The 14276-nt window shown below is 45.3% G+C and overlaps 1 protein-coding gene and 1 long non-coding RNA gene across 4 annotated transcripts in view; one reads left to right on the top strand and one right to left on the bottom strand.

The window, feature by feature from the left end:
* Nucleotides 1–14276, top strand: part of LOC132382643 (uncharacterized) — a 51734-nt gene that overhangs the window by 32684 nt on the left and 4774 nt on the right. The gene's annotated exons all lie outside the window — the stretch shown is intronic.
* The window catches only part of rasgrf1 (Ras protein specific guanine nucleotide releasing factor 1), a 115666-nt gene continuing 109449 nt past the window's right edge, over nucleotides 8060–14276 (bottom strand). For both annotated transcript variants that reach the window (XM_059953061.1, XM_059953062.1), the window contains one exon: nucleotides 8060–9454. In XM_059953061.1, coding sequence (XP_059809044.1) covers nucleotides 9362–9454 — 93 coding nt within the window. In that variant the 3' untranslated portion in view covers nucleotides 8060–9361. The remainder of the gene's footprint in view (nucleotides 9455–14276) is intronic.

Consider the following 14276-nt stretch of genomic DNA (forward strand, 5'->3'; position numbering starts at 1 on the left):
CCCCCTGCTGTACTCACTGTACACCCATGATTGTGTAGCCAAGTTTCCATCAAACTCAATATGTAAGTTTGCTGATGACACCACAATTGTAGGCCGTATCTTGGGTAATGATGAGTCCGAGTACAGAGAGGAAATTAAGAACCTGGTGGCATGGTGCAAAAACAATAACCTATCCCTCAATGTCAGCAAGACGCAGGAATTGGTTGTTGATTTCAGAAGGAGTAGCGGACTGCACGACCCCATCTACATCGGTGGTGCGCAGGTGGAACAGGTGAAAAGCTTTAAGTTCCTCGGGGTGAATATCACAAATGACCTGACTTGGTCTAACCAAGCAAAGTCCACTGCCAAGAAGGCCCACCAGCGCCTTTACTTCCTGAGAAAGCTGAAGAAATTTGGCCTGCCCCCTAAAACCATCACTAATTTTTATAGGTCCACCATAGAAAGCATTCTTCTCGGGTGCATCACAACCTGGTATGGAAGTTGTCCTGTCCAAGACCGGAAGAAGCTGCAGAAGATCGTGAACCTCGCCGAGCACATCACACAAACCAATCTTCCATCCTTGGACTCACTTTACACCGCATGCTGTCGGAGCAGTGCTGCCAGGATAATCAAGGATAAGTCCCACCCAGCCAACACACTTTTTGTCCCACTTCCCTCTGGGAGAAGGTTCAGGAGCATGAAGATTCGTACGGCCAGATTTGGGAACAGCTTCTTTCCAACTGTGAATAGATCCTGACCCGGATCTGGGCCGTACCTTCCAAATATCCGGACTTGACTTGCACTACCTTACTTTCCCTTTTCTATTTTCTAATAACGATTTATAATTTAAATTTTTATTATATTTACTTTGATTTGTACTTCAGGGAGCACGAAGCGCAGAAACAAATATCACTGTGATGATTGTACACTCTAGTATTAATTGTTCGGTGACAATAAAGTATTTGTATTTGTATTTGCGGATAATTTTTTCCCCTCTCCCCGTTCCCTCTTCCATTTCATCTGGCTCCCCTCTATCCCCTTCTCTTCTCCTCATTTGTCCATTGCCTTTCTCCGTTGCCCCTCCATCCTCACTTTCTCCCATGGTCCACTCTCCTCTCCCATTAGATTCCTTCTTCTTCCGCCCTGTACCTCTTGCATTTACGACATTCCAGCTTCCTATTTCATCTCCCCTCCCTCATCCACCCATCCTCCCCCTCACCTGTCTCATCTATCACCTGCCAGCCCATACTCCTTCCTCTCCCCCCCAACTTCTTATTCCTGCTTCCGCCCCCTTCCTTTCCAGTTCTGATGAAGGGTCTCAGCCGGAAACGTTTACTCTTTATTCTCCCCCATAGATGCTGCCTGACCTGCTGAGTTCCTCCAGCATTTTGCGTGTGTTGCTCCAGATTTCCAGCATCTGCAGAATCTCCTGTCTCCAGATTGGAAGCTGATTTTGATACAGTATCAACTGCAGGACAGAACAGATACGGACACTCACAGACATTGCAGTCTGAGCAAATGTGAAATGATTCCAATCCTGCGGGCTACCCTGGTTCCATCTGACAAACTCCATTTAGAATCAGCTTTATTATCATTGTCTTATAGGATGTGAAATTTGTTGTTAATTACTTTATTGAATATTGTCCATGGAATTTAGTGGAAGCAGTTAATTATTTGGATACAAAGTCATTCGTTCATTTTGTGCCGTGTCAACCTTAAGAGAGATATTAAAGCAAACAAGAAGCACGAGATTCTGCAGATCTGGTAATCTTGAGAAAAAATGCACACAATTTTGGAGGAACTCAGCAGGTCAGGCAGCATCTATGGAGGGGAATAAACAGTCGACGTTTCAGGCTGAGACCCTTCATCGGGGCTGGAAAGAAGGGGGCAAGAATAAGGTGGTGGGAGGAGGGGAAGGAGTAGAAGCTGGAAGGTGATATGTGAGACCAGGTGAGGGGGAAGGTAGGTGGGGGGGGGGGAATGGGTAGGGAAGGAAGGCAAATCTTGGATGACTTTAAACTTGTCTGGCAGGATGGTGGAGCCCAAACCAGAGAAGTGCTGTGTGGAAGAGGGGGGAAACGAAAGCTAAAGATGGATAAATGAGTTCAGCCTGTTAGGCAGGACAGGGAGCAAGGAAATCTGCATAGGTACAACTGCTCTTATCTTCTTGCAAGTTGCCCGACCAGGCAGATGAACTTGTCATGGGTTTGCACTGTAACCATATAGTTGTTTTGAAATTACAGTTGAGGGAGTTCAGGGCTGGTAGCTCACCGTTTCCATTACAGATGCCACAGCATGACTGAGGTGTGAGAGCAGGGCGAGCTTAGGGGGATCATCATGAGTGGATATTCGAGGGGCAATTTCCCATTGAGCTCTAGGGGAGAACTTCGAACTAAGAGGGGAGTGATTATCATAATGTTATTCTGTAGGGCTCCAAATTGTCAGTGGAGTTAGAGGAGCAAATCAGACCGAATATTACAAAAAGGATATAGGAACTTTACAGTTGTAATAAGAGCGATTTTAACTTCCCTAGTATTGACTGGGACTGCCATTGTGTTAAGTGTAACAACGTACAAAATTTTTACACGTAACCTCCTTTTGGGAAATGTGTTTTTTTTATTAAGAGCGATCGTGAACAATAGCCAAATCAGAAATGCTAATCAGGTCAACTAGTTTCCAAAGAGAACTCCGATAAGCCAATCAGATGGTTCACTGCCGCTCAGCGAAAGAACACAAAAAAACATATGTACGATTAAAAAACATTAAAAAGTAGTAGAAACACTGGAGTCATGATGATGATGATGATGTCTGCTGGAGAGACACATTTATACACATGCTGTCCTCCATAGTTCAGAGAGATTGAAGGATAAGGTTGCAGGGTGACAAAACGTGGCAGGAGCACTTGGAACTAAAAACTAATCCCTACCGGGAGAAAGCAGCACCTGATCTTTCCAGACTGTTCTCCAGCAGTTTAAGGACTAAGTCTAGCCGGAACATAACTCACAAGTGCTCTTGAAAGTCAGGTATTAACCCTACCTGCCAACAACCAAGCATTGCCATCCTGGCAACACACACAAAATGCTGGTGGAACGCAGCAGGCCAGGCAGCATCTATAGGGAGAAGCGCTGTCAACGTTTCGGGCCGAGACCCTTCATCAGGACTAACGAAGGGACTTAGCCCGAAACGTCAACAGAGTTTCTCCCTATAGACGCTGCCTGGCCTGCTGTGTTCCACCAGCATTTTGTGTGCGTTGCTTGAATTTCCAGCATCTGCAGAGCTCCTCATAATTGCCATCCTGGACCCCTTCATGATAGTTTATGAAGAAGAGCATATGAGATTTACGAGGATGTCGTCGGGACTAGAGGGCCTGAGTAACGGAGAGGTTGGCCAGGTGAGGTATTTATTCCTTGGAAAGTGGTGGATGAGGAGTGATCTTATTGAAATGTTTACAATTAGGAGAGCCATCGAAAAGGTGGCTGGAAGCAGTCTTTTCCCCAGAAGAGGAAAAGTCCAAAACTAGGGGGATCAGATTTAGCTCAAAGTTCAAAGTAAAGATTTATTATCAAAGTACGTATGTCACCATATACAACCCTGAGAGTCATACTCTTGTGGGCATACTCAGCAGGTCTATAGAATATTAATTACAGTATAACAAATCAATGCAAGATCAACTGGAGTGCAGAAGACAATAAACTGTGCAAATGCAAAAATAAATAAATAGCAATAAATAATAAGAATATGAGATGAAGTGTCCTTAAAGTGAGATCATTGGCTGTGGGAACAACTCATTGATGGGGAAAGAGAGTGAAGTTATCCCCTTTTGTACAAGAGCCTGATGGTTAAGGGGTAGACACTGTTCTTGAACCTGGCGAGAGGGGAGAAATTCAAAAGGGACAGAGAGGGTAGTGAGGATATGGAATGAGCCGCCAGTGGAAGTGGTTGAGGCAGAAACAAAATATAATTTAAGAAGCATTTGGATACATACATGGAGGGTTGGGGCCAAATGCAGGAAATTGGGACTGGCTGGGTGCTCAGTCTAGACTAGTTGGGCAGAAGGGCCTGTATCATACTGTATTGCTCTATGACTTTAAATGAGGCTGATATGTCTGTTGGAGGAAGGGCACTTTGGAAAAGTGACCATAATTCTATTAGTTTAAAATAGTCATTGAGAAAGATAAAACTGGACAATACATTAACTTACCGAAATGGGGCAAGATAACTTTGATGGCATTAGATTTGAATTTGCACAGATCAGCTAGGAAAGGCTGTTAGCAGGTAACAGGATCTCTGGCAATTGGGAGGTTATTAAAAGGGAGAGAGGGTCCAACATATTCCTTTTAGAGTGAAGGGGAAGGCTGGACAGGACAAGGGAACTCTGGCTGGTAGAGATAGTGTAGATGTGCTCAAGGAAAAGGATGGTGATGTATTTTAGATCCGTGTAGCTAGGACCAAGCAAATCCCTTGAGGAGTGCAGCAGATGTAGGATGTAATATACTACCTCAGGGTAATATATGATGAGATACATATGTACTCTTGAACGGCAGGGTGGAAATATGTCTCTATCAAAGGAGGTGTGAGGTGCTCCTTCCCTTCGGTAACCTGCAGGTCACCCCGGGGAAGGTGTAGCACTTGCTTAGCCCCCGATCGGGGTCATGTGAAGCCATGGGAGCAGGTTGGTGGATGGTCGTATGAGCAGCCAGTGCAGATCACAAGTCCTGGTTATGCGACCACTGACACCAGACAGACAATCTCTGAAGATTGTTGATAATGGCTGGGGTCACCCACCTTGTAAAGACACTGCCCAGAAGAAGGCAATGGCAAGCTAATTCTGTAATTTGCCAAGAACAATCATGGTCATGGAGAGACTGTGATCACTTACATCATATGACACAGCACATAATGATAATGATGACAGGTATGTTGATAATAAATTAACTTTGAACTTTAAGTACAATTAAGAATACGGGTGGCAGAGTAGCACAGTGATTAACATTTCACTTTTACGCTATTCTCATTGATTGGGTTCCAACTCTGCTGCTGCCTGTAAGGATTTTGTATGTCGTCTCTGTGACTGTGTAGGTTCCTTTGGGTGCTCGAGTTCCTCTCAGATTTCAAAAGCGTACGGGTTAATGTTAGTATGAGTGGGCCCGCTAGTTTGGCACAATAAGCGTGGCAACACTCAGGCTGCAGCCAGTGTGCCCTTGGACTGTGTTGTTCATTCAAAGGTTCAATTTATACAACCTTGAGATTTGTTCGCTTGTAGGCAGCCACAAAGCAAGAAACTTGAAAGAACCCAATTAAAAAAATAAAAACACCAACACTCGATGTGCAAGTGAAAGAAAATAAGCACAAATCATGAAAACAACTGAAGCAAACAGCAGCATTCCAAACCAAAACTGAGCCCTCAGATCTGAAGCCCGGAGTAGGCCCAAAGCCTCACTTATCAGCTAGACGTAACGTAAAGATTTTTACTTCTCATGTATGTGAAGGATGTAACATTTCAAATCAATTCATCTAGTTACCAGGCACGGAGCAGGCAGCTGGGCCAGTTTTCACAGTCTCAGTGCCATGGAGAGAGGAGTGACCATCGCAGAGAGTGAGGGAAATCGGCAGTCACCTCTGATCTCGACACCCTGAATTTTCAGTCTATCTGGGGAGGCATTTAAATTGACCAAGCAATAGAAAGTGAAGGGCTCTGTCGCCCTAAAGAGAGGAGTGCACATCGCAGAGAGTAAGTGAAATCAGCTCTCGCCTCTGATCTGGGCCAGCATTTAAACTGTTTAACCAGCAGATTGCACCTCGCACTAGGGTCTTGGCTACTGCGAAGGGCTCAGGGCCTAAACGACGCCACCCAGTGACTTGGTCCAGGCCTAGATATCATCACCCAGCCTAAAACTGCTCTGAAGTTCTTCAAATCGGCTTGGTGCCCAGAGTGATCCAACCTTGCACCTGGACCAGTTGTACCGGCATCAGAGGCCCACTGCCCTCTCTGAATGGCTGACTCCATCTACATCGATTCTGCAAAAACATCGTCGCAGCTCATCCCCCAAACTCACCTCACCATCGCTCTCCCCCTCACTGTTTGCAGTGGTAATTTAACAAAATTTATCTCAGGGAAATTGTTTTCAGTAATACTTTTAGTTGAATTGCTTGCTTTTCTGACTACCAGTGAGCCGTTGCATGTGTTTGGTAGTGTCATCTTACACAGAAGTACCTTGAATCTGATACCTTGAATAAAGCTGATGATAGATAAAGAAGCAAGCTCGGAGAGCAAAAACAAGAGACATATGATATCCCTTGCAGATAAGATAAAAGATTATCTGAAAGATTCTGCAGCTCTATCAGGAGTTAAGGGTAACTAAGGAGAGAAAATCGGCTCTTTTAAGGTTTAGTGGAGCCACAGGAGGAAGGAGATGTCTTAAATGAACAATTCACTGTGGAGTGGGTCGTGGAAGAGAATCAGCCCAGGAAACATTATGGTGACTTGCTGGAACATATGACTTTGACAGAACTGAAGCACATTAAGGGCACAGAAGTCTTGGGGCTTTACAATTGTGGCTGAGAAATTGCTGAGCCCTGCCAGAGATATCAGCTACAGGTGATGTACCAGAAGCCTGCGGGGGGATTTAATGTTACACCTTTATTTAAGGACTGCAAGGACGTATCAGGGAACTACAGGCTACTGAGCCTAACATCATTGGTGGCAGTTATTGGAGGCAATTTTATAAGATTATAATACACAAGAGCAGAATTAGGCTGTTCAGCCCATCTAGTCTGTTCCACCACTCAATAATGGCTGAATTATTATCCCTCTCAAACCTAATTTGCATATGGAAAAGCAAGGACTGATTAGGGATAGTCAGGGGGCCTCCTCTGCTGCCATGTTGAGGCCAAACTCAGGGTGGAGGAGCAACACCTCACATTTCATCCAGGTAGCCTCCAGCCCAACAGCGTGATCATTGATTGTAGATGTGAGAATCTACAGGAGCACACAGTCTGCTGGAGCAGCTCCGCAGACCAAGCAACAGGGCGGGAGCTATTGATGCTTCAGGTCAAAACTCCGCAACAGGGTCAGAAATGGTGCTTTTCACTACCACAGAAGTTGCTGACCTACTGAGTTTCTTCAGCAGATTGTTTGTTGCTTTGGAATGGGTTACAATACACCAGGTTGTATCACTGGAGAGCTGAGGAGCGATTTGGAATGTTTGTGGAGGTGCGCCACCATGGAATCCAGTGGTTAGAGCTCAGGGTGTTGGAGTTCGGAGTTCAGAGTTCAATCCCATCATCCTCTGTAAGGTGTCTCTGAACTCCCTCCATGTGGAATACGTGGGTTTTCTCTGGGTCCTCTGGTTTCCTCCCACAGTCCAAAGACGTACTGGGTAAGCTAATTGGTCATTGTAAAATGTCCTATGATTAGGTTAGGGTTAAATCAGGATTGTCAGGGTGGTGCAGCTCAAAGGGCTGGAAGGGCCTTCCTGGCACTATATCCCTAAATAACTAAAAGAATAACATTTCTAACAGATGATTGTACTCAGAATCCGATTTACTGAAGAGTTCTCATCCGACTCATTTTTAACTGGTCAATAAACATGCTGATTAAATAATGACCAAGAAAACATTGTTAGACTTGTGAAAAATCTCTTTACTCCTTCAAATAATGTAAGTACACACAGAGCAAAGCTCCAGCTTATTCTCATTTTCCGTCACTGCTCGGAGACTCCAAGAGCTGACCAAAGCCTCTGCGGACAAACCTTATCCTGCCCACCGTCAATGCGGTGCACCTGGTGTCAGTCGGAGCAGATCCAGAGAAACTTAAACCAGCTTGAGGTCTACAGAGAAGCACTGGCCTGGAGTTCGAGCTTCAGCACAACTCTTATTCAAGAACTGTTTTGTAAGGGATCAGGGGCACAATTTTAATTTCTATGGTTCTCCTTAAGGTGAGGTTTATTTTGGTAAGCCTCATCTTAATGAGCAGAGCGTGTGGGCCTCACGGTGGCATTGTGGTTAGCGGAATGCTTTACAGCGCCAGCGGTCAGTGTTCAATTCCCACCCCCCCTCCCCCCACTGCCCATCAGGGGTTTCTACGTTCTCCCTGTGACCGCATGGGAATCATCCGGGTGCTCCGGTTTCCTCACACATTCCAAAGATGTTAGGGTTGGTGAGTTGTGGGCATGCTATGTTGGCGCCAGAAGCGTGGTGACACGTAGGGGCTGCCCCCAGCACATCTTCAGACTGTGTTGGTCGTTGACGCAAACGACGCATTTCGCTGTATGTTTTGATGTTTCAATGTACATGTGACAAATAAAGCTCATCCTTTGACCTAATCTTGAATTGTGACATTCGGTGTTCTGCAGTTGGGTACAGTGTGGGACAGGTGCAGTCTACTGATCTTTCTATACACGAGTGATGCATCTTAGCCTCAGAAAGGGTGAGTGGATATCTCCACACTAGCCATGGACATCAGCTGGAAATTGGTGCTATGTCAAGTGAGCTTTTGTGCTGTAGGCTTCAGTCTATCCAAAGAGGACTGAGCCTCGGAGCCTCATTATTTAACAACTAGAGTAGGATTCAAACCAGGGTCCCAGGGGTGCTAATCCAGTTTAATCAAAGAAAGGAAACCTTTCAAGCTGAGCTTCATTGAGACCCAGAGATGGAAGGTTAGTGAATGGGAAGAGAAAGCCTACAGTCTGGGATATGAACTTGGATTTTCCCTGGGAAATATTGGTGTGGTGGTCAGTCATATCACACTGCCTTCCAGTGGCAAAAGGTCACCCTCATCAGGCGGGGGGGTGACTTCTGCATTTGGCTTTGAGCCCGCGATGAGACAACCGTGCTGTGGATAGCGACATCACACAGCCCTTCGTCAGCCAGTGGGGCCATTCAGCCCATCAGCATGGGCTGGTGTGGAACAGGTCCCACCTCAGAGAGACTACATTTGGCCTGACGCTCAGGACGTGAACCGTGGCCCCAGTGATGAAAGGAGTCTGCTGACTATCCACACGTTCACGAGGGAGGGCAGGCGTCCATCGCGGAGCCTAGCACCCTGGGCTGGATTGGATCCAGACACGGGAATTGGAAGGACAGTATCCTGGCCCATTACACCATCCATTCCTGGACAATTTTAAAGGACTGTGTAGATTTAAAGAAAGCTAAAATGGCTCAGTTGTCACCACAAATACTAACAACTGCTGTAGTTTTTTTGGGGGGTTAATATTTGCTCTACAGGAGAAGTCCAGCAGCTATTTATTGTCAGGAGCAGGTGGGTGGGTGATGCACTCCATAGTGTCTTCTCTTCAGCAGTGGCCCATGCACAGCACGCTGAAGGAGACCAGCGGTGTCGTTGCTTATGTAAGGGTTTCTGAGGCAGAGGGATGGTTGTGACTCAGGTCGGCTGCTTCGGTTCTGTCCTCAGGGACGCCTCATAAAGGCTTTCTTCATCCATCACATTGGTCTGGACCAGTAGGTACCTCGCCACCTGAATGAAAAAGAACAGGACATTTTCAGACCACAAGACATAGGAGCAGATTAGGCCATTCGGTCCATCAAGCTTGCTCCTCCATTCCATCACAGCTGATTTATTTTCCTTCTCAACCCCATCTCTTACCTTCCTTGACACCCATACTAATCAATAGCCTATCAACCCACTTTAAATATGGCTGATGACTTGCCATCTGTGGCAATGAATTCCATGGATTTACCACCCTCTGGCTAAAGAAATTGTTCCTCGTCTCTATTCTAAAGAGCTGTGCCTCTGTTCTAAGGCTGTGTCCTCTGGTTCTAGACTCCCCCACTAATGGAAACATCTACACATCCACTCTATCTAGGCCTTTAAATATTCCATTTCAATTTATTGGAAAGAGCCTAGTAGGTTGTACAGTTCCTGGAGTGCAGGTGAATTCATGAACGCTGACTAGAGTTAAGTTCAGCTCTGTGATGGGCCCGTACATCAACGTTAAGCTTTGGTTTTCCGTATTCAACAGCCAGGTCACATCCCGAGCCATGAAACCTCATGGATATTACATTTGCCTTTCCTATTGGAAATCTCATCTACACAGAATCTTGGGAATTCCCCTTCTCTACACTCAGTAGGTCATACAGGATTGGATTACAAAGAGACCAGACTACACTGGAGTTCAGATTACCTTCTCTGACAGGCATCAGTGAAACAGCTCAAAGTGAAATTCCATTTATGATCATAGTATGTAAATGTCTCCATAAACTACCTTGAATTCATTTTCTTGCAGGCATTTACGAGGAAATAAAGAAATACACTAGAATCTATGAAAAAAACATAAAGATTGACAAATGACCAATGTGCAAAAGAAGACAAATCGTGCTAATAATAATAAAAAAGTAAATAAATAATACTGAGAACATGAGATGTAGAGTCCTTGAAAGTGTGTATATAGGTTGTGGAGTCAGTATCTTTATGAGCAGGGCCAGTGTACTGCCCTACAAATGAACAGATCTCTAAAGCTCATCTGAGGCTGAAGCTGTGGCCTGCTCCAGCTGCTCTGGGCTCCGTGTCTGAGGCTGCGGCCTGCTCTGGGCTCCGTGTCTGAGGCTGCGGCCTGCTCTGGACTCCGTGTCTGAGGCTGCGGCCTGCTCTGGGCTCCGTGTCTGAGGCTGCGGCCTGCTCTGGACTCCGTGTCTGAGGCTGCGGCCTGCTCTGGGCTCCGTGTCTGAGGCTGCGGCCTGCTCTGGGCTCCATGTCTGAGGCTGCAGCCTGCTCTGGGCTCCGTGTCTGAGGCTGCGGCCTGCTCTGGGCTCCGTGTCTGAGGCTGCGGCCTGCTCTGGGTATTTCTTTCAACTTCTGATAATTGTGGGATCTTGTTATGGACAATTTGACCTCTGCCCTTCTTTACTGTAGCAGTAACTCAGCCTTAAAAACACTTGCTTGTTTGTAAGGAAAGGGATTTGGAGCCGTGAAAGCTGACAAAGAAACACAAGGCTTGCAGTTTGTCTCTATTGGTAGCACTTTGTTGTTAGCTATTGGTGGGTCATCTGCAAAACATCCATTGATAAATTGGTCTATCATTGCACCATATAGCAAGGTAGAGTGAAAAACTTGTCTTGATCAATGTCCATACAAAATCAATTTACTACAACAGTGCACTGAGGTAAAACCGTAATAGAATCTAGACCAAGTGCAACAGCTACAGAGAAGGTACAGACAAGATAGACAGTAAGTGCAAGGCCATTACGAGAAAGATTGAGAGGTCAAGTATTCAGTGTATCAAGCTAGGGAACCGTTCAATAGTCCAAAAGATGATAAGATGTAGGAACAAATTGAGCCATTTGGCCCATCAAGCCTGCCCCAGCATTCGATCATGGCTGATTTATTTTTCCTCTCAATCTCATCCTCCAGCCTGCTCACCGTAACCTTTGACGCCCTTACTAATCATGAGCTTATCAAACTGTGCTTTAAATATACCTAAAGACTTGGTCTCCACAGCACCGATTCGCACCCTCAGGCTAAAGAAATTCCTCCTCACCTCTGTTCTAAAGGGACATCCTTCTATTCCAAGGCTGTGCCCTCTGGTCCTAGACCCTACAACTACTAGAAATGTCCTCTCCATATCCACCCTATCAAGGCCTTTCATTGAGAACTCCCCTTATTTTTCTAAACTCCATTGAGTTCAGGCCTAGATCCATCAAATATTCCTCATATGTTTCCCCTTTTATTCCCAGGATAATTCTTGTAAATCTCCTCTGGGCTCTCGCCAATGCCAGAAATGCTCTCAATATATCAAATGTGTTCTAACCAATGTCTTATAAAGCCTAATGTACTGTATCAGAATGTGCTCAGGTCTCTGGAGGGGAACTTGACCCCACAATCTTCTGACCCACCAGTGATACACTGCTTACTGAGCCACAGGGGTAGTATGACATGGCCTCCCATGTGGGTGCTCAGTTAGATAGCTTTGAAGTTTATCTTCACCAACATCAGCTCTTCCATAGCTTCAGTGCCTTTGGTAATCCAAAGGTCAAGTCTCTTATGGTCTCATTTTCCTGAAAATGACTGGAGGAAAATATGGAGGTTAAAATTTAATTCATCCTTTTCTCTTCCCATGTCCATGAAATAAATCCTCATTAGAGGGTTGGCACTCTTTTTAACAGGCATCAAAATGGTACCTTTGGTCAAATCATAAAGGAAAGGATGTATGGAAATGGAAAATTTATAAAGGTTTACATGCCATGAACATTAGAGAGTTTTCAGAATTATTCAACAGGATTTGACCATAAAAATAACGCGATACATTAATGTCCAATCCCGATGAAGGATCTCAGTCTGAAATGTCGACTGTTTATTCCCGTCCACAGATGCTGCCTGACCTGCTGATCTCTTCCAGCACATTGTGTGTATTGGTCTAGATTTCCAGCATCTGCTGTACCTTGTGTCATGTGATACATTAACTGGCCTTCATTTGCAATTTTGTTCAATAAGTTTCAATAGGTATGTTTAATGTCAGAGAAATGTATACGATATACATCCTGAAATTCTTTTTCTTCGCAAACATCCACGAAAACAGAGTGCTCCAAAGAATGAACGACAGTTAAACATTAGAACCCCAAAGCCCCCCACCAGCTCTCCCCTTCCCATGCACAAGCAGCAGTAAGACAAACGCCACCACTCCCCCCCACCCCACCAGCAAAAAAGCATCGGTGGCCCCCATTGAGCAGTCAAATGTGCAACAAAGCATTGATAAAGACACAGACTTGCAGTAGCCCAAAGACTACTCTTTCACCCGTATTTGACCACAGGCTCTCTCTCTCCCTAAGGGAAAAAGAGATGTCCCCATTTCACAGCAAGAGGGGAGACATAACATAACAACTCGCTGATTTATGGTGTTAAAAGTTTGTTTCTTGTGGGAAATTCTTTAGAATTGTTCCAACTGCATTTATTCTTATTTTAATTAGGGATACGGCACGATAACAGGCCCTTCCAGCCCACACCACCCAGTTACACTCTTGTGACTAATTAACTTACTAACCGATATTTCTTTGGAATGTGAGAGGAAACCAGAGTACTCGGAGGAAACCCATGCACTCACAAGGAGAACGTGCAAACTCCTTACAAACAGCAGTGGGAATTGAACCAGGGTTACATGAACTGCTATGCTACCGTGCCACCCAGTTCTCCTTGCTCAACAGTATGCAAGGACCAGCTCTTTGTAGGCTTTGATGACAAACTTTTGTAGATGTGTAGTAGGGAGTATATTGACTGGCTGCATCACGTGCTGGAATGGAAATACCAAAGCTCCTGAATGGAAAATCCTACAAAAAGTAGTGGAAACAGCCCAGTCCATCAAGGGTAAAACCCTCCCCACCACTGGGCACATCTACATGAAACCCTGTTGCAGGAAAGCAGCATCCATCATTAAGGACCCCCACCACCCAGGCCATACTCTCTTCTTGCTGCTGCCATCAGGAAGAAGGTACAGGAGCCTTAGGATTCCCTAAGCCAGGAGGTTTGCTAGGGCTACAGGGCAGACTTTAAACTAGTAAGATGGTGGGGCGGGAATCAATTTGAGGAAACTATGGGAGAGGAGGTTAGTTCACCAGTAGAGCAAGTAAGTAGACAGTGTGAGAGGGAGGAAAGGCAGGTGATGGAGAAGGGATGCGCTCAGCCCGAAGATGTAGGGGAGAAGAAAGAAAAGGATAATAAATTTGAATGCATTGTTAGGGATGAAAAGAGAGGAGGAGGTGGAGAGTATCTTAAATGTATCTATTTTAATGCTAGGAGCATTGTAAGAAAGGTGGATGACCTTAAAGCGTGGATTGATACCTGGAATTATGATGTTGTAGCTATTAGTGAAACATGGTTGCAGGAAGGGTGTGATTGGCAACTAAATATTCCTGGATTTAGTTGCTTCAGGTGTGATAGAGTAGGAGGGGCCAGAGGAGGAGGTGTTGCATTGCTTGTCCGAGAAAATCTTATGGCGGTGCTTTGGAAGGATAGATTAGAGAGCTCCTCTAGGGAGACTATTTGGGTGGAATTGAGGAATGGGAAAGGTGTAGTAACACTGATAGGAGTGTTTTATAGGCCACCTAATGGGGAGCGTGAGTTGGAAGAGCAAATGTGTAAGGAGATAGCAGATATTTGTAGTAAACACAAGGTGGTGATTGTGGGAGATTTTAATTTTCCACACGTAGAGTGGGAAGCTCATTCTGTAAAAGGGCTGGATGGTTTAGAGTTTGTGAAATGTGTGCAGGATAGTTTTTTGCAACAATACATAGAAGTACCGACTAGAGATGGGGCAGTTTTGGATCTCCTGTTAGGGAATGCGATAGGT

Source organism: Hypanus sabinus, chromosome 28 (genome assembly GCF_030144855.1).
Source record: "Hypanus sabinus isolate sHypSab1 chromosome 28, sHypSab1.hap1, whole genome shotgun sequence".
Classification (NCBI taxonomy): Eukaryota; Metazoa; Chordata; class Chondrichthyes; order Myliobatiformes; family Dasyatidae; genus Hypanus; species Hypanus sabinus.